The sequence below is a fragment of the Perognathus longimembris genome, chromosome 9, assembly GCF_023159225.1.
Source record: "Perognathus longimembris pacificus isolate PPM17 chromosome 9, ASM2315922v1, whole genome shotgun sequence".
NCBI lineage: Eukaryota > Metazoa > Chordata > Mammalia > Rodentia > Heteromyidae > Perognathus > Perognathus longimembris.
In genome coordinates, this window is record NC_063169.1 from 62,511,642 (window position 1) to 62,532,380 (window position 20,739).

A 20,739-nucleotide genomic window follows, 5' to 3' on the forward strand; every position below is an offset into this window, starting at 1 on the left:
TTTCCTTGTCCAGAGTTTCTCAAATCCTTGAGTAAACTCTGCACTGCAAATGTTACTCCAACTGCCATTCCCAAATCCCATTACCCAGCACATATTGCCTACTAAGTGTCACATGTCCTTTTACATTTCTCCATCCTCAACTGTCTTCATTAAAGACCAAGTTGCTACTACTCAGACCACTGCAGTGACTTCCAGTCCTGTCTTCTTCCAGACTAGTCTCTACAGTGTAGCCACAGTAATTATTATAAAACACACTGGATGTCATTCTTTGGTTGAAATACTTGCTTCATTCATTTCAGAAAATGGAATCATCAAGACAGAGAAAGTATTTGAAGTGATGCTGGCCACTGACCGCTCCCACTATGCAAAATGTAACCCTTATATGGATTCTCCACAGTCAATAGGTAAGCTTTAGAGTATGGAAAATCACACCTTTCTTCATTTACCCTAAAATTTTTGTTATTAGAAAAACAAAAGCCAGGTGCTGGTGGCTCACACTTGTAATCCTAGCTACTTAGGAGGCTGAGATCTGAAGATCACAGTTTGAAGTCTGTAAGACTCTTTTATCTCCCATTAACTGGCAAAAAGCCAGAAGTGGTGCTGTAGCTCAGTTGTAGAGTGCCAGCCTTAATTAAGCAAAAATGCTAAAGAATATCACCCAGTCCCTGAGTTCTCATCTTAGTACCAGCCTGCACATACCTATGTGTGTGCATGCACACACACACACACACACACACACACACACACAGAGAGAAATAAAAGGAAAACACTGAGTCACGTTTGAATTTTATGGCTCAGTAAATTTCATAATCCCAATATATCCACTTTAATACAAATGGTATATCTTTTTCTGTGTTTTCAAATAATGCATATTACAATAAAGAATTACTAGGCTATTTTAATTTTTTAAAAGGAAAATGAGTTTCAGTTGATTTCATATTAGCATTGATTTTAAAATCAGCATTTAAAGGAAGTCAGCATAACTGAGATGTGACTTTTATGCTTTACTTGTCCTGATTTTCTGGCTTTCATTTGTTTTTAGAAAGTTCCGTATTTAACTCCTCCTGAAGCAGGTTTTGCTGAATGGCTGAGCCTTGGCAGTGGGCGCCTTTGAGGCTTAGAAGTGCCTCAGGATTCTGTCGGCCAGCTGCCATGCTGTCTTCTTTTGAAGCACTGTGACAGTCAGCAAGAAGATCCTGGGGAGCTTCTGAACCCCGAAGGCACCTGCTACCACCGCTCAGTGAAAACTGCTTCAGAGGCAGAAGCAGGTAAATAAGTTTTGAGAAAGTAACACTGGAAGGAAAGAAACTAAAAAGCTAACGGCACTAAATATGTCGTGAGTTAACACTAGATGAACAAGTTTGTTGTAGTTTTTCATCTCTTCAACTAGTTTGGCTGTCAGGCTTTTATAAAGTTGTAAGACATATTTTTAAAAATTCATATAAACATTTGCCTCCATATTGTATTTGAAATTTATTTAGTTATGACAAAATCTGACAAAAAAAGAAAGACAAGTAAAAAAGGTCTAATTCTTGTTACTGAAATCCTTCCCAAATGTACATGGTACAAGCCTATATAAATAGCTTCTTGGGAGGCTGAGACTGAGAATTGTGAATTCAAGGCCAGCCTAGGCAGCATGGTGAAAACCTGTCTGGGACAAAATTAAAAGAAAAAAGAGAAGTCCCGTCTTAGGGAGCAGTACAAGAGGGAACATTTTCAGAAGTAGGGAACTAGGGTTGGAGGGCACCGGTACAAGTGGAGGACTACAAGAAGGTGAGTGAGGATGAATGGTATCCACATAGCTTGTTTGCACATATGAAAATAGGAGGGTTAAACCAGTCAAAATTGTTTTTTAAAAAAAGGAGAATGTGGCTGGGTACCAGTGGCTCATGCCTAAAATCCTAGCTACGCAGGAGGCTGAGATTTGAGGATCGTGTTTTGAAGCCAGCCAGGGCAGGAAAGTCCGTGATACTCTTATATCCTATAACACCACTAAAAAAAAGCCAGACGTGGTGTTGTGGCTCAGGTGGTTGAATGCTTTGTGCCTTGAGCACAAAGAGGCCCACGGATTGTGCCTAGGCCTGGAGTTCAAGTCCAGCAAAAACAAAGAGAGGAAGGAGAATGTGATGGAGGAGAGTGACAGAGGGGGAAAGTTGGAGCGAAATCCATTCATAACATGCGTGGAAATGTTATGATGAACTTCCCTTGCACAACTAATGTAAGCTAATAAAGAAAGAAAGAAAAAAAAACAGGGAACTACTTTACTAGATGTGCATATTAGCCTTTGGCATGGTCATATGTCCTGATTTTTACCGTGTCCGTTCTCTAACATTTATTTTTTGAGATCCTAAGAACTATTTTGTGAGAAACAATGTATGGAAGTTAGAAAAGAAGCACATAAATATTTGGTATGCTTTTGCAGCTGAGTGTGTCAGTAGTTCTTTTCTTGTTTTGCAGGTTTCCAAGCAACAATCAGCGCTCCACACATGGTAAGTTCACTTTGCTCACTTGATTACAAGCCGATCAACTTTTTCTCTATGATTGTTTTCTTGGGAGAAAAAGACTTGAAGAAAATTTAAAAATTTAACATTCTTTTATCTGTAAATTGTGTAAAATGGCAATGTACATGTTATTTTATGCATGGTATTTGGGAGAGAGCTGATAGAAACTCATGAGCTTCTGTCATTAAAGCTTCTGATGTCTGTTAGCATCAGTGACATTTAAAAATTGAACATGACAGGCTATTTAGTGATGAGCTAATTAGAGAGGAAATTTTAAATAGTACAATGATCATAATATAGAAATGTCAAGATGAGTATTTCACTTTTTTGTGTGCCAGTCCTGGGGCTTGAATTCAAGACCTGGGTGCTATTCCTGAGCTTAGTGTTCTACCACTTTGAGCCACAGCTTCATTTCTGGCTTTTTGTAGTCAATTTAAGATGAGTCTTATGGACTTTCCTCCCAGAGCTGGTTTTGAATTTCAGTCCTCAGACCTCAATAGCTAGGATGACAGGCATGGACCTCCAGTTCCCAGCTTGTATTTCATGTTTTATTTGAAAAAAATCCTGAGGGAATATTTAAGTATGAAGCTGGACAACTTTGACAAGGACCTATTTTAATCTAGCACTGTTAGTCTATTAGGGGGATTTTTATCATTCTTTTGAAATGAGTATTCTGTCAGATTTTGGTGGTGCAGATAATAGCCGATTGTGTTCAAGTGCTTGCATTTGAGAAGCTCTTACTTGAACTTTGTGTGTGTGTACGTGTGTACGTGCTTGTGCACGTAAACATGCACGAGTACCAGTCCTGGGGCTTGAACTCAGGGCTTCAGCTTTTTTGCTCAAGGCTAGCACTTGAACCACTAGAATCACATCTCCATCTCTGGCTTTTTGGTTGTTAATTGGAAATAAGAATTTCAGAGACTTTTTTGCCCAAGTTGGCTTTAAACCATGATCTTCAGTTCTCAGCCTCCTGAGTAGCTAGGGTTACATGCGTGATCCACGGTGCCCAGTTCAAATTTCTTATATTTATTTATTTTTGGCATTGGGGATCAAACCAAGGACATTGCATTTGCTAGGCAAGCACTTTGCCAGTGAGCCTACATCCCAGCCCAAATTCCTTTTTTTGGTGGGAGAATAAGTTGAATGTTTTTGGAAGACAATTGGCACTATCAAAATGTAAACTAAATATATCATAGTCTTCCCAGTTTTAAGATATTTTTCCCTTGGTATAGTTGTGTAATTGCAAAATGACTTAGCAAAAGCAATTCATAGAAAGATGATTATAATAGCAATAAAACAGCAGTAACAGCTGGGTGTTGGTGACTCACACCTGTAATCCTAGAACAAGGGAAAGGGTGACATTGCCCAAAAAGAAAGGTACTCCTTGCCTGACTTATGTAACTGTAATACCCCCATACAACACAATTAAAAAAAAAAAAAAAAAAAGACTAGCACTCTACCACTTGGAGCCACAGCTCCTCTTCTGGTTTTCTGGTGGTTAATTAGAGATAAGAGTCTCATGGACTTTTCTGCCTGGGCTGGCTTTGAACTGCAATCCTCAAATTTCAGTCTCCTAAGTAGCTAGGATTACAGGCATGAGCCCCCAGCACTTGGCAACCAAGCTTTTTTTGGTTGAGATAGTATCGAGCTTTTTTGCCTGGGCTGACCTTAACCTATGATGCTCCAGATCCCCACCTCTTGAGTTGCTGGGATTATAGGTGCAAGCTATTGTGACAAGCCATGAAAGCTGTTCTTTACAGAAAAACAGAAGAATGTCAATTAATATATGTAGGAGGAATAATAAAAAAAATTAAATTATTACTTTGTTGTTGTTGGCCGTGGGGCGTGAACTCAGAGCCTTTTGCTCAAGGCTAGTGCTCTACCACTTTGAGCCACAGTGCCACTTCCGATTTTTGAGTGGTTAATTGTAAGAGTCTCATTGAGGACTTTTCTGTCTGGGTTGGCTTCGAACTGTAATCCTTAGATCTCAGCCACCTGAGTAGCTAGGATTATTACAGGTGGGAACCACTGGCATCTGGCTAAAATGACTACTTTTAAAATAATCACTCTACCGAATATAGGCAAAGATAACCAGTAAATTTAAAACCATTAAGGGGAAGAATGTTGGCGAACACAAATATTCATAGGATTTCAAGCTTTTCTCTTTTTTATTCATAAAAATAATGCTTTGAAAATAATGTGATCTGTTGGTCACCTCCTTTCCTGAGTGGCTACAATTAGCAGCCTAGTGTCTAGTAGTAGATGACCCAGCATGCACTTCCTGATGGGCTAAAAGGGTGAGGTACCCAGCAAGAGCTGTGTAGTGCCCTTGTGAAAGTCTTTATCTGAATCTAACCCTGAGGAAACAGACATATGTAGAATGTGGAGCACTGTCTGCACCAATAACTGGGCAGGACTCTTAAGGTAGCCAGTGTTCTGAAGAACAGAACGAAGGTGGAAACTGGAAGATCTCGTTTGGTAAATGCATGAACCTTTACAGGATTGAGAAAAACATCTGCAAAGAATATTTGTAGGACAGCTAAGGAACCTGAGTGTGGTATCTAGGTGACAGTTGCTTTGCTAGAGTGGTAGCGATGATATGGATCTGAGGTAAGTGTGAAGGAAGATGTCCTTATTATTATTTTTTTTTTTTGGCAGATCTTGTTTTTTGACAGGTGTGTGCTGAAGTGTGTAGGAGTGAAGTATGATAGCCACAGTCTATTTTCAGAAGGTTTGGTAAAATAGCATGGCACAGTATAAACAGATGGTGAAAATATGTTAGGAAAAAAGCATGTTCATGGTATTTCCAAATTTTCTGTGAGTTAGGATTTTTCATAACTTAAAAAAAACACAAAACAGATCTTTAGCTGGGAGCTGGTGGCTCACACCTCTAATCCTAGCTACTTGAGAGGCTGAGACTGAGGATTGAAGTTGGAAGCCAGCCCAAGCAGGAAAGCCCGTGGGACTTGTCTCCAATTAATCACACATACAAAAAGCCAGAAGTGGAACAGTGGCCCAAGTAGTAGAGGCTAGCTTTTAGGGAGCAAAAAAGAGCTCAGGAACAGTCAGTCCCAGGCCCTGAGTTCAAGCCCCAGGACGGGCACAAAGAGAAAAACAATTTTAATATGCTAGATTATAAACCCAGAAGTGAGCATAGTTTACAGAGAAAAGGATTAGCTGTAGTCATAAAAATATAGAAGAAGCTAGTTGAAGGCCTTGACATTTTAAAGCTGAATGGAACTTTTAATCATAACATATCCATCTTTAAAAAAGAAAATCCTGTACAGGAAAATAAATAGGCCCATTGGAGAGTGTGTACCAGCAGGAGGGGGAAGGCTAACCAAAGACCGAATGAAGATAAATTGGTTAAATTTATTCATTTGCATGTGTGAAAGTGAAACAGTGAAACCTACTGACATTGTGAATGGGATAGGGGAGACTGATAGAGCAGATGAGGCTGATGAGGATATGTATGTATGCACCTGTGGAAATGTCACAATGAAACCCCCCCCCTTGTGCAACTAATGTATACTATTTTTAAAAATTTGATTAAAAATTTTTATTCAGTACAAACAGTACTCAAAAGTACACTCTTGAGTTTCTTTAGAAATTCAGTAGGGCCCACACCTTGGACAAGTCCCTTTAGTGTGTCTTTCTAGATTAAAGAAAGCTAGGTATTTGGGGAGTTAACTTTATTTCCTTGATTACTTTTATTTTTTTTTATAGTCTAATGCTTATTATTATCTTATTACTAGAAATTTCTAAACTTTCAAGGGATACTGAAAGCATAATATTCCAGCCGAAATACTTCAATATAGATAGATATCAGAGAGTAATTGCACAAATCTATAATGTCATTATACTTAATCCCATTAGTATTCCTTAATAAGTCCAGACATTACATCTTTTTTTATCTTGTATTAGCAATTAAAATCAATTGTGTGTGTGCATGTGCACATGCGTGTGCCCCAGTCCTAGGACTTGAACTCAGGGCCTTGGTACTGTCTCTGAGCTTTTTTGCTCAAGGCTAGTGCTCTACCACTTGAGCCACAGCTCTATTTCCCGCTTTTTTTAGTAGTTAATTGGAGATAAGAGTCTCACAGACTATTTCCTGCCAGGGCTGGCTTTGAACCACAATCCTCAGATCTCAGCTCTTGAGTAATAGGATTCTAGGTGTGAGCCACCTAGAGTGCACAGCTAAAAATCACTTAATTTTAATACATTTTTTCTGTGAGACAACATCTTGTTATGTGGTTTAGGTTGGCCTCAAACTTGTGATCATTGTCTCAGCCTCTGAAGTGTTGGGATTACAGGTGTAAGTCACCCATCCAGCTTTTAGACCCCTGTCTTAAGCGTTACTTATTGACAAAGATAGTCCTTTGTCCTGTAGAATTTCCCATTCTGAGAATTTAGTTTTGTTTCCCCTGTGGTATTTGACTAGTTTGTTAAAAAAAAAAAACATTTTTTAAGAGCACTTCCTAAATGTTCCTTTCTGTTACATCAGAAGGTTAATGTTCAATCAGCCAGTTTTAGTGATTGATTCTATTGTGATGTACACGTAGTACAGATCTTAAGTATGGAGCTTTGTCAAGTGTCTGTGTATCAGCACTATTCCGCAGGACAAGCCAAAAAACAGTTCTAGCAGCTCAAAAGGCACCCTCAATACCTATCCTTGCCTGAGCTGGCTTTGAACCGAGATCCTCAGATCTCAGCCTTTTGAGTAGCTGGGATTACAGGTGTGAACCACCAGTGCCCAGCTTTTACAAGTTTTTGACATGATTTCAAACTTATGGAAATGTAAAGAATAGCACAATTCCAGGCTGGAAACGTGGCTTAAGGTTAGAGTGCTTGCCTAGCATGCATGAAGCCCTGGGTTCCATTCCTCAGCACCACATATACAGAAAAAGCCAGGCTGTGGCTCAAGTGGTAGAGTGTTTGCCTTGAGCAAAAAGAAGCCAGGGACAGTGCTCAGGCTCTGAGTTCAAGCCCCAGGACTGGCAAAAAAAAAAAAAAATAGCACAATTCCTTTATACTTTTACTTATTTCCAAATGTTATTTGACCACATTTGCTTTGTCATTTATTCTTTCTCTCTTCTCCCAAATTTATATGCTTGTGAGTTTATATAGATTTCCCCCCTTTCCTGAGTTCTTTGAGATTAAATTGCAGACATAATTCTCTTTACCTTTAAAGATAAAGACATTTCTCTTACATTATCTCAGTACTGTTATCAAAAGGTGTCCATTAATATTGATACCACACTTTTAGCCAGTATTTAGACCTTATTTCAATTCGATCAATTGTTCCAATAATGTACATGAAAGGAAAAGAAAATTGCAGGTATAAGTTTCGTTTGTTAGGCTTTTTGGTTTTCTTTAAAGACTGAGAAACAGTTCATCAGATTTTATGTTTGATAGAGTTGAAAAGTTTTGTGAACACAAGCCAATTATTTTTACCAAATGTTTTTCAGTTTGGGTTTGATGTTTTACCATTATTTGGTATGAATTATGCACTTTTTGTCTGAAAAAAATCACAGAAGTGGTGTATCTTAGCAGAGTCATATAATAGCCTTTTATTAGTGATGATAACTTAGATCATTTGATTAAGGTATTATCTACTAGGTTCTCTACACAAAAGCATTTTTTTCTGAACTCCATAGTAAAGATACTTTTTTCCTTTTTATTTGGGTGGCCATTTTGAGTTTACTATATAAATAGATTTATTTGAAAAAGGGTTAATTTACCAGTTTTAGGATCTAATTATAATTTTTGGCTGTGTTCTATTTACACATATAGATATCTCTAATATATGTATATATTTTGATATATTTATAGATAACTCTGTATGTGTATATATTTATCACCATATACTTATTGATTATTTTGTTAGTTTGGAACAGTCTTGTTATACAGTCCAGGCTGGCTTTGAACTTAAATCTTTCTTGGATTCCTGACTGCTCAAATTACAGGCTCAAATGTGTATTTCTATCAACTAAATCTTAAAGTAAATGTATATACTATTTGTTTGGTAGTACTGAGGTTTGAACTTGGGGCCTCATGCTTGCCAGGTAGGTACTCTGCCATACAAGCCAACCCTGGATTTAATGACTTTTAATAATGAATGAACCACACAGTTAAGAACAGCTTTTGAGGTAACAGTTCCAATCTCGTATTTTGGAACAGTACTTAAATGCAAATTATAAGGCAGATATGCTGGTCCACAGCATAACCAATATGATTTTTATTTATAATGTATATACACTGTAAACATAAAAATGTATGTATTTTCATCCCTTCCATTTTACTTTTAGCAATTTAGTATAGATGTAAGTTTTTTTACATAGATTGTTGTATTATCTTATATATCTGATATAATTATTTTGTGTTTTAGTTATAGGATATTATAAATAACTTAAATCTTTCTTCATTAGTGAAATTTGTTATTAAGTTCCTCCACACTAGAGTATACTCCCAAGCCCTGAAAAATGAACAAGCTGGATCTGGGCTGCTGGTAGCTGGTAGCTCATGCCTATAATCCTAGCTATTCAGGAGGCTGAGATATGAAGATCATGGTTCAAGGCTAACCTAGGAAGGAAAGTCTGTGAGACTCTTAGCACCAATTTACCTGCAGAAAGCCAGAAGTAGAGCTGTGGCTCAAATGGTAGAGTCTAGCCTTGAGCAAAAAAGCTCAGAGACAGAGCCCAGACCCTGAGTTCAAGCCTGAGGGTTGGTACGAAAAATAATAATAAATGAACATGCTGTTTAAAGATTGATACGAACGATCTGTCAAAGTAGGATAAAGGAAATACATAGAAGGTGAAGCTGGATAATGGGGGATGGGAACAGGGTGGGCTTTTCACTGTAAATCTTTTTTTTTTTTTGTCTGTCTGGGGCTTGAAGTCGGCCTGAGTGCTGTCCCTGAGCTCTTCAGCTCAAGGCTAGTGCTCTGCCACTTGTGCCACTTCCAATTTTCTGGTGGTTAATTGGAGATCAGAGTCTCACAGACTTTACTGCCCGGGCTGGCTTTGAACCACGATTCTCAGATCTTAGCCTACTCAGTAGCTAGGATTACAGATGCCACCAGCGCCCAGCACTGTAAATCTTTTTGTATAGTTAAGTCCTTGAATTTTAATTCACTCTGGGTATCTAAAATTGCTGTGCCAATTTCTCTAAAGGTAAGAATTGTAGTCAAACAGACTTTTCTTATTTAATTCATAAGTGAATAATTACATTTTCTTTTGTTTTCATATGAGATACTAGTAGAAAAATTAGAAAACGGGCACCTTTCTTGTTGGTATTGTGTATATACTGTAGAGTGTTAGAATGAATGTTTGAATTGTTTCTTTTTGTCAGCATGCCTACGCACTAGAACTTCTTTTTGATCAATTACACGAAGGAGCTAAAGCTCTGGATGTAGGATCTGGAAGTGGAATTCTCACTGCATGTTTTGCACGTATGGTAAGAGTTTTGCATTCTAATTCTGACAGAAGCATATTATTTGTGGGGTTTGTTCTACTAAGGTAGCAATTGGAGTCAGGTATCTTCCTGTAGATTACTGGTTCCTGCCTGTAATTATGTGCTTGCACGCACATGAGCGAGCACACACACACACACACACACACGAGATGGCAATTAGAACATGGATCGCTTAGGATTTTGTTATTGTTGCAAGTGAGATAATATTTAACCCCAAATGGCAAAGTTGAAATGAAATTACTTAGGTTACATAATTGGAAAGTCTTTTGTCCTAGATATCGTTATTGACAGTGAGTTGGGTCTTGGCTGCGCCTCTGTGTTCCTCCATCTTAGCTTTATTATCGACAGGCTCTACCACTGTGCTCTTTCCATGGCAGCCAATTACATTTGAGTGGCAGAAAAGAGTGAGTGTGGTTTATAGACACCCCTACGGGTTTGTCATGAATGAAGCTAGAACTTCTTTTACATTGGAAGAATGCCTTGCTTTTTATACTACACATTTTATTACCTGAAGCTTATCTGGTAAATGATTATCCAGACTTAAAACTGAGTACCCCCAAAAAGCACTGTGAATGTTTTCCTGTGCTCAGATAATCCATCCCATTGGTTATGTGAAGTCTTGTGACGTGGAGCCAGATTGGAAGATTCTAGTCCAGTTGAGATTTATGAATCCATCTTGGCCTAGAACCCATGTAACTTGCCATAAATATATAATCTGTAGACTCATAGACTGTGAACTCCAGAGAGAAGTGACAGTTTTATCTTTTTAATTTTTTCATTGCTGCATCCTGAGCATCTATCTAGAAGAACAGCACCTAACATATAACGACGTGTCACATACTTTCCAGGTATTTGTTTCGTAGAGGTCAAGTCCTTTCCACCACTATCAGATTCTCCTTCCTTCCTTCCTTCCTTCCTTCCTTCCTTCCTTCCTTCCTTCCTTCCTCCCTTCCTTCCTCCCTTCCTTCCTTCCTTCCTCCCTTCCTCCCTTCCTCCCTTCCTCCCTCCCCTCCCTCCCCTCCCTCCCCTCCCTCTCCTCCCTCTCCTCCCTCCCTTCCCTTCCCTCTCTCTTTTTTTTCTTTCTTACATTGGGGCTTGAACTCAGGGCTTGTTGCTCTCCCTAAGCCTCTTGAGTGCTCTACCATTCACTTGAGCTACAGCACCACTTCTGGCTTTTTGCTGGTCAATTGGAGATAAGAATCTTTTTTCTTTTCTTTTCTTTCTTTCTTTCTTTTTTTTTTTTTTTTTTTTGCCAGTCCTGGGGCCAGGGCCTGAGCACTGTCCCTGGCTTCTTTTTTTTTTTTTTTCCCAAGATGTGCACTTTTCTTGAACTGGTCTCAAGTCAGTGTACAGGGGAGTCCTTGCCACTTTCACACCTACTCCCAGGGAGATTTTAAAAGCCTTTGTTCATGCATCTCATGTTGGGGGGCGGGGCGGACAAAAAGGGAGGGTCACTATGGCTGACCATTCAAAAGAAAACAAAATAAAAGAAGTATTAAAGCGATTTAAAAAATGTCGCATTATACCATGTTCACGAAAGCAATGTTGTCTCTGTCCTGAATGGACTGGGCGAGGGAGGGCTGACAGATCACCCTCCTTCCCAGGAAGGAGGCTGGGGTGGCTTTTCAGGAGAGCGAGGGACTTCCTGTAACAATGCAATCTCACAATATTTGGAATGACTATTTAAAAAAAAAAAAGTACAGTCAAAGCCCTGGCCACATTGTAGAACTTTGGGGGTTGCTTGCTCCTGCCCCTGTTGCCACCTTCACCGTTCCAGTTTTTAAATCCTGAGTCAAAAGAAACAAAAAAATATATATATAAAAAAATGAAGCCATGCCAATCTCATCTCGTTTTCTGCGCAAAGTTAGGTATTTTTTTTGTTAAGAGAGGGTGTATCGCAGCTAGGTAACAGTCCGCCTAGAAGCACTGCGGTGCACAATGGAGGGGCCGGACTCACTCATTGTACTCCTGCTTACTAATCCACATCTGCTGGAAGGTGCACAGGGAGGCCAGGATGGAGCCACCGATCCACACAGAGTACTTGCGCTCAGGGGGAGCAATGATCTTGATCTTCATCGTGCTGGGTACCAGTGTCCCTGGCTTCTTTTTGCTCAAGGCTAGCAGCACTCTGACACTTGAGCCACAGTGCCACTTCTGGCCATTTTCTATATATGTGCTGCTGAGGAATCGAACCCAAGGCTTCATGTATATGAGGCAAGCACTTTACCACTAGGCCATATTCCCAGCCCCAAGACAAGAATCTTATGGCCTTTCTTGCTTTGGCTGGCTTAGGACCATGATTCTCAGCTCTCAGTCTTCCAGGTAGCTAGGATTACAGGCATGAGCCACTGGCACCTGGCTCACTTTTTGGTTAAAATTCTCATCACCGAATATGACTTAAAGGTTACTTTTTTGGTGGTCCTGGGTTTTGAACTCAGGGCTCATACTTGCTAGGCTGGCAGTCTGCCACTTGAACCACACTGGCTTTACTTTTTTCTAGTTATTTTAGATGGAGTCTAGTGAACTTCTCTGCCTGGGCAGGCCTCAAACCATGATCTTCCAGATCTCAGCTTTCTGAGTAGCTAGGAGTGGATAGGTGTGAACCACCAATGCCTAGCTTAAAAGAAACATATCGCATAGAGTGTTGGCCTTTGAAGCATTTGTTAGCTCAGTATACTCTTCAATTATTTTCTCTTTCACAGGTTGGTCATAGTGGAAAAGTCATAGGAATTGATCACATTAAAGAGCTAGTAGATGACTCAATAAATAATGTCCGAAAGGATGATTCAACACTGTTGTCTACAGGGAGAGTGCAGCTAGTTGGTGAGTATCAGAAAACTTTAAAGAAAAAAGTTTCTCTTCCAGAGAATTTTGTTATTTTTAGAAGATCTGAAACAAGCTGAATATTATGAAGCTAATAATTGCATCCTTTTATATTCACTTTATTTATTTATTGCCAGTCCTGGGGCTTGAACTCAGGGCCTGAGCACTGTCCCTGTTTTTTTGTTTGTTTTTTTTTTTGCTCAAGGCCAGCACTCTGTCACTTGAGCCACAGCGCCACTTCTGGCTTTTTTCTATATATGTGGTGCTGAGGAATCACACCTTGGGCTTTATGTATGCATGGCAAGCACTCTACCACTAGGCCTTATTCCCAGCCCCCTTTACATTCACTTTAAATACTTAATGAGAAAAGTACTTAATTTTTTGCCTATCTAGTATGTGTATAGTACTTGATTTCTTAGATATTTTAATTTGGAATTTTTCTGTTAACCACTGAGGTTCAGGACTTTCCTCCCATGTTTGCCCATTTTGTTACTTCTTTTGAGAAGTACTTGTTTAGATATTGGATTGTTTGTATTTTTCCTTGACATAGGTCGAGACCATCCCTTTATTGTCCATATATATCATAAATCTTCCCACATAGTGTGCATTTTTCATCTTAAATGGAAAATAAAATTATTTTTTTGTCAGTAGAGCTTGAACTCAGGGCCTGGGCACTGTCCCTGAGCTCTTTTTGCTACTACAGCCACAGAGCCATTTCTAAAATTCTTTTTTATTTTTATTGTCAAGGCGACATGGAATCCTTCTTTTTTTTTTTTTTTGGCCAGTCCTGGGCCTTGGACTCAGGGCCTGAGCACTGTCCCTGGCTTCTTTTTGCTCAAGGCTAGCACTCTGCCACTTGAGCCACAGCGCCGCTTCTGGCCGTTTTCTGTATATGTGGTGCTGGGGAATCGAACCTAGGGCCTCATGTATCCGAGGCAGGCACTCTTGCCACTAGGCTATATCCCCAGCCCCGGAATCCTTCTTTTTAATGTATCAGACACTATTTCTTTCCCAGTGCTGTGTGTGTGTGTGTGTGCGCGTGTGCGCGCATGTGTGCAAGTGCGCGCACGAGGGCACGCATGGGGGAGGGGGGAAATAAGAGTCTCAGGGACTTTCTTGCCTGGGCTGCTTCAAACCTCAGATCTCAGCTTTCTGAGTAGCTAGTATTACAGGTGTGAGCCATTGGTGCCCCAGTACTTTCTACATCCTGTTAATACTTACAATCATAAAGATATGTCTTTACACAATTTCTTTACATTTGATCCTTTCATGTTTCGGTCTTTGATTTTCCTAACATTGATTTTTGTGGATGTTATGGGAGTAGGGGTTCATGTATCTTATTTTTCCCATATGAATATCTACTTGGTCCATTATTTATTTTAAACTGTACTTCTTTTTCAACTTCCCATATGGTTAATTCCTCACCCTAGATGGTTTGAAACGTGCCTTTATGTTTCAGTGGGCGATGGAAGAATGGGATATGCCGAAGAAGCTCCTTATGATGCCATTCACGTGGGAGCTGCAGCACCAGTTGTGCCCCAGGCAGTGAGTTGGGGGGGTTTCTCTTTGTGTTTTATTCAACTAACACTCAAAAGATTTATGTAGAAAGTGACTTAGAGATGCTGTTTAGAAAGTACTTAGGGGGCTGGGAATATGGCCTAGTGGCAAGAGCGCTGGTCTCGTATACATGAAGCCCTGGGTTCGATTCCCCAGCACTACATATATAGAAAATGGCCAGAAGTGGCGCTGTGGCTCAAGTGGCAGAGTGCTAGCCTTGAGCAAAAAGAAGCCAGGGACAGTGCTCAGGCCCAGAGTCCAAGGCCCAGGACTGGCAAAAAAAAAAAAAAAAAAAAAAGTCACAGAGAAAGTACTTAGGGTTTTATTTCATGCGCTTCAGTTAGTACTGTGATATATATTAGATGGCATGTGTATGAAGGAGAGAATTTGACAGCATCAAGGAGACTTCATAACTTCATATATTGATGGAACCTGAACTGACTCTTGCTGGTTGGCAGTGAGAAGGAACACTGTTCATTAGATGTCAAGGTATAATTTTTTTTTTGTAGTACTGGCATTTAAATTAAGAAGCACATAGGAATTAACTCTACCACTGAGCCACATCTGCAGACTTATTTTTGCACTGTATATTTTGAGATAGGGTTTTGGTTTTTGCATGGTGTGAACCCGGCATACAGTCTTCCTATTTTGGTTTATGCCGTAGCTGGGATGACAGGGACATGCCACCTCACCTAGCTTTTCTACTGAAGAGTCTCTTGAGCTTTTTTGTCCCCGGGCTGGACTAGAGCCAAGATCCTCCTGATCTCAGCCACCCGAGAGCTAGGATTATAGGCATGAGCCACCATGCCCAGCTTCAAAGTACAATATTGAATTTTCATTTTAGGAATATTCAAATAATCTTATATCAGTTTTCAATACCCCTTGGTTAACTTCACTGAAACACTAGGTTTCTATCAAGTGTAAGTTTTACATAGGTATTTTTTTTTATGTCTCAGTTATAAAGACATGATCATTGAGGGAATTCTCTCTGAACACATATCACCAAATGATTAGAATAAAGATGGTTTTAGATTTGCTAGTCTCATGTTCCATGTGCTGTTTTACAAAATGCTTTTGGAGGAATTGCTTTAATAAGCATAAAAAAAAGAGAAACTGGAATAAGACCAAGACAAGAAAGACCAAAGGCAGAAAGTCATGGGTCTAGGAAAGGTGATATCTTGGTCAGAGAGAAGTGGTACGAGTTCCCAGGATTATTATAAAGGGAAGTCCAGTAGTACTAGAGTGGAATCTGCAGAGTATTAGAGTTGGTATCTAATGTGGAAATTTCACTTAGAAGCTGTTGGAGAGTAGAAAGATTAGGAAATAGGTAATGATGACTCATTCCTGTAATTCTAGTTACTCAGGAGGCTGAGACCTGGAAGATCCAAGTTCAAAGCTAGTCCAGGCAGAAAAGTCCAGAAGATTTCATTTCCAATTAACCAGCAAATGCCAAAGTGGAGTCTTAAGTTGTAGAGCACTAGCCAGAAAGAAGAAAGCCTAGTGAGAGTGCAAGTTCAAACCCCAGTGCTGTTAAAAAAAAAAGTGGGGGGGAGGGGAGAATAAGAAGCCAGTTGTTGTCAGTGGCTCACACCTGTAATCCTAATTACTCAGGAGGCTGAGATCTGAGGATTATGTTGCAAAGCCAGCCTGGGCAGGAAAGCCCATGAGACTCTATCTCCAATTAACCACCAAAAGCCAAAAAAGGAGCTGTGGCTCGAGTGGTAGAGCTCTAGCCTCGAGCAAAAAAGCCAAGGGACAACACCCAGACATGACACACACACACACACACCAGACACATACACACAATAGACATACACACATGCACACATACATACAACAGACACATACACACATGCACACATACAGAGAACAGAGATGGGGGGGCAGAAATTAAGTAAATGAGAAAAGAAAGTCTCACTTTAAGTGAAACCAAACAATTATAGAAAAAGTAGCAGTCATGGGATATCTCTTGGCCCCTCAGCAAATTACATTTACCGCCATAACTGAGGATTTTTTTTGGTGAGGGGGCAGTACTAGACTTATACTCAGGGCCTTATGCTTGCTGCACAGGCACCCGGGAGCCATGCCTTTAGCCATGTATTTTGAAGGAAGGTAGCTTGGTTGGTTGGTTATTTATTTATTTAGCCAGTCCTGAGGCTTGAACTCAGGGCCTGAGCACTGTCCCTGAGCTTCTTTTGCTCAAGGCTAGCACTCTACCACTTGAGCCACAGAGCTACTCCTAGCCTTTTCTGTTTATCTGGTACCAGGAATTGAACCCAGGGCTTCATACATACTAGGCAAGCATTCTTGCCACTAAGCCACATTCCCAGCCCCTTGAAGGTTATTTTTAAGAAAAGGTTTCATGCCCTGCCTAGATTCAGTGCTTTTTTTTGTTGTTGTTCATGGTGGTGGTTTTTTTTTTTTTTTTGCCAGTCCTGGGGCTTGAACTCAGGGCCTGAGCACTGTCCCTGGCTTCTTTTTGCTCAAGGCTAGCACTCTGCCACTTGAGCCACAGCGCCACTTCTGGCCATTTTCTATATATGTGGTGCTGAGGAATGGAACCCAGGGCTTCATGGATGTAAGGCAAGCACTCTTGCCACTAGGCCATATTCCCAGCCCGGGTTCAGTGCTTTGATTGGGATGCACCTATTTTAGGCTTTCCTCCATTGAGATGGCATCTTGGGGACTTTTCTGCCTGGGCTGGACTGGCCTGACATTGAAATCCTCCCAATCTCTCAGCTATATAGCTAGGGTGACAAGTGTGAGCCACTAGCTTCCAGCTCTAAAAATGATTTGAATAAAAATAACTTGCCAAGTTGGATTGAGTGATGGAACTAGATGTATCGCAAAAGAGTACAATCCTTTTGTAGTATATAATTTGATATCTAAAGATCATACAAGAAGACATGGGTAAAGAGTTGGGACTGGGAGGAAGAAATCTGCCATTTTTCATTGTAGGCCTTAAAAATTCAGAAAAACAGGAATACTTGCAAATATGAACAAAGGAAGAATGTGATATACCCACTGACCAACTTTTAATTGAGGGCAGGCCCCCTTTTCCAGGGTAAAAGCGTCCGAAGCTAGTCATTTGATTAGTGGCAATCTGTACATTATATTCAAATGGTGGTAACATGACTTAAAACGTTTCCTGAGAAGAGATGCTTTCACTAAGTTGTGTTGGGTTTTCACTTATAATGATGCCCACATTCTGGTGCTGGATTCCAGTTCCACCTTCCTTCCTCCTGGAGCCAATACTTCTCAATTCAGTTATAATTAGGGTTCCCTTACCTTCGCTTCAGCTGTGCCCTAGGTCTGACAACAGGTGGTAGTGATTTCTTGTTGACTTTCTATACTTCCTCTCCTCCCCTTTCCTTCTCATCCACAAAGACTCCAAACAGACACACAGGCTTTAGGATTTTCTGCTTTTATCTGGAGAGGATAATGCTACATCAGGTGGCTTAGGTCAAACATGTTGACCATTGTAGTTGTACCCGGTACTACGTTAGGGGCTGAGGCACAATAATGAACGAGACACAGTTTCTACCCTCAAGTTACTTGTAGTAGTGGATCCTCAGAGGTAAGTGAGTAAGTAGGCAGTTGGTAAGACACTTGGAAGTATGTACCTTGGCCCTCTTCCAGTCCCAAACCAAACTAATCAAGTAAGTATCTTTTAAAACTTCTTTCAGTTCTGACTTTGTACATAGGATTAGCTGCTATGTCAAGATATTCAATGATTGTTCTTTTTTTACATAGTAAATATGGTTTCTGCATTCTTGTATTTAACTAATAGTGGGTAGAAAAAAAATTTAGAAGGATGTGCTTAGGTTATATTCAAATACTGTGCCATTCATATAAGGGGCTTGACCTACTGCTGTGCCCCAAGGTACTAAGGAATGACTAATGACTAATTTCTGTCTTCTGCTTGTGGAACCTGAACGTTCTTTACGGTGATGTTAAATAACTAGGAACACAAAATCTGTACATTGATGTGTATATTTCTTTCTTCTTTTAGCTAATAGACCAGTTAAAGCCTGGTGGAAGATTGATATTGCCAGTGGGGCCGGCAGGTGGAAACCAAATGTTGGAGCAGTATGACAAGTTACAAGATGGCAGTGTCAAAATGAAGCCTCTGATGGGGGTGATTTATGTGCCTTTAACAGATAAGGAAAAGCAGTGGTCCAGGTGGAAGTGATTTTCTCTTCTGCTCTTTCTTCTTCCACACTTGCAAGGTGAAAGGGTGTGGATTTTAAGACGTTAGACTGCAAAGGGCTGTTTTTGTTTTTTGGTTGCCATCTTCATGCTACTCCATCAAACTATCAACAATCCATTACATTAAACTTGTGAAACAACTTGCATGGTCTGCCCTTCTTTCAGATTAACTCATCTTTGGGAATGGTTGGGTGAGACTTGGATGGCACAAAGGTGTTGTGTTTTGTTTTCAAGAGGTTTCAGCTGCAGTGCCTTCTATAAGGATATTTTCATTACCAGCCTTTCTGTACTTAGAAGGGGCTATCATTTCCTGCTCCATTCAGCCTCATTGTACCATTGTTACAAGGAGCAAGAAGGAGAAAGACACAATTGTCCCACTTTTCAAAAGGTCAGAATCCCAGAGAGGATATTTTACCTTTTGGCTTGAGTTCTTTCTTAGTTCATTCAGCCATTGTTTCAGAACCACCAAAAGGAACAAATGTCTGTCCTCTCCATAGACCTGGCCATTTGACTTTTAGCTATTTTGTTTACTTTCCTGGGGAGGGGAGAGATTCTCCAGAAGGTCCAGTGTATGCCCACGTCTCCCTCCCCACCCAGAGGGCCAGCCAGCAGCACGCAGCACTGCACCTTCTTCCCACAGCATGGCTCATTGCAAACCTAATGCCTGCCTTTGTTGTGTGCCATAGCACAGTCTGAGTCCTCTTCACCTTCCCCTGCTGCAAGGAGAGGAAATCAGCACCTAGCAGCACTCTCAGCTGCAAGATTAACGGGGATTATAGGAGACGTGCACACCATGTTCAGTAGTATTTTACTTTTTTTGTGCTTGTCCTGGGGCTTGAACTCAGGGTCTGGGTGCTATCTCTGAGTTTTTGTGCTTAAAGCTAATGCTCTCAATGGAAGCACAGCTCTACTTCCGGCTTATTTTGGTAGTTTACTGGATGGAGATAAGTCTCACAGACTGGCTTTGAACTGTGATCCTCAAATCTCAGTCTCCTAAGTAGCTAGGATTACAAGTGTGAGCCAATGGCACCTGGCTATATTTTACTTTTCACCAACTTTCAGCATGGCCTTTCTATAACATCTTATGAGGGAATTGTATTTTATTTTCCACTGTGTAATTTTAGCTGTTTTCTTGGATTTGTAGCTTGGAACACAACTACCCTTTAGGACATCATTTGAAAAACTGTTGAATCAGATATAGTTATGAGCAACTACTTACAACTTTCCTTCACTTCATTTCTACTTTGCTTAAAACATTACAAAACACCAGGTGGCATTGTCTCACACCTATAATGCTAGCAACTCAAGAGAGCCATTTAGAGGATCATGGTCCAAGGCCTTGTATTTTTCTTCATAAAGTGATTTCCTCTTTTCTCCAATTATAGATTTAGGCCTTCTCTAAACCTGCATACAGCCCCATTAAAACCAAACTATTTGTGTTTAAAAAAATTCAGTCTTTTATTTTTTAAGTCAAACTCTGGGCCTCGCACATGGTAGACGTGTGCTGTACCACTTATCAACATCCTCAGCTCTAGAATAACTTTTATCGATGATTTTTAAATATTACTACATATTTACGCATAAGTCTGTTTGGGGGCCTTTAGACTTTGAGAGAAAGGTTAATATTGCTTGTTTACATCATTAGAAACCATTTCTGTACTTAAACATTATAGTTTTCTCTGTTGTAGATTTTCTGTTTATTCAAATACATTTTTATACATCCACAGATGTGTTTTTAGTTACAAAAATACTGGAATTTTAAAGAATATAGCTAAAGACAAAAAGTATAGAAAATAACTAAAAATAATCTGTCACATTAACAAAATGGTCCTATAACATTACTGGGGAACAAAATGTTGGAGAAAATACAACAGCTAATTTTAAAGTTTAATCTATTATTTCTTTGTGTTCATAAAAGATTTGGGTTCAGCAAAGGGTCCAGGCAGGAATATACTCAGCTGGGAGTTTGAAATAAAATTAATGAAGGCTCTTATCAAAAATAAATATGAGGGGCTGGGAATATGGCCTAGTGGTAGAGTGCTTGCCTCGCATACACGAAGCCCTGGGTTCCATTCCTCAGCATCACATATATAGAAAAAGCCAGAAGTGACACTGTGGCTCAAGTGGCAGAGTGCTAGCCTTGAGCAAAAGGAAGCCAGGGACAGTGCTCAGGCCC

At 40.0% G+C, this 20,739-nt stretch overlaps 1 protein-coding gene and 1 long non-coding RNA gene across 4 annotated transcripts in view; one reads left to right on the forward strand and one right to left on the reverse strand.

Moving 5' to 3' along the window:
• Pcmt1 (protein-L-isoaspartate (D-aspartate) O-methyltransferase) overlaps window positions 1-20,739 on the forward strand; it is a 37,427-nt gene that overhangs the window by 13,397 nt on the left and 3,291 nt on the right. The window contains exons 2-7 of one of the 3 annotated variants that reach the window (XM_048354276.1): window positions 300-404; window positions 2,458-2,489; window positions 9,852-9,956; window positions 12,677-12,797; window positions 14,257-14,342; window positions 18,367-18,536. In XM_048354276.1, the coding sequence (XP_048210233.1) occupies window positions 300-404; window positions 2,458-2,489; window positions 9,852-9,956; window positions 12,677-12,797; window positions 14,257-14,342; window positions 18,367-18,536 (619 nt within the window). Of the gene's footprint in view, window positions 1-299; window positions 405-1,072; window positions 1,269-2,457; window positions 2,490-9,851; window positions 9,957-12,676; window positions 12,798-14,256; window positions 14,343-18,366; window positions 18,584-20,739 lie in introns of those variants that run through there. The other 2 variants (XM_048354277.1, XM_048354278.1) reach the window with 2 other exon arrangements.
• On the reverse strand, window positions 273-20,649 carry LOC125357402. Its single transcript, XR_007212147.1, has 3 exons — window positions 19,776-20,649; window positions 6,723-6,729; window positions 273-284 (listed from the first exon to the last, which is right to left on the reverse strand). It is a non-coding gene; the product is annotated as an uncharacterized LOC125357402 (long non-coding RNA).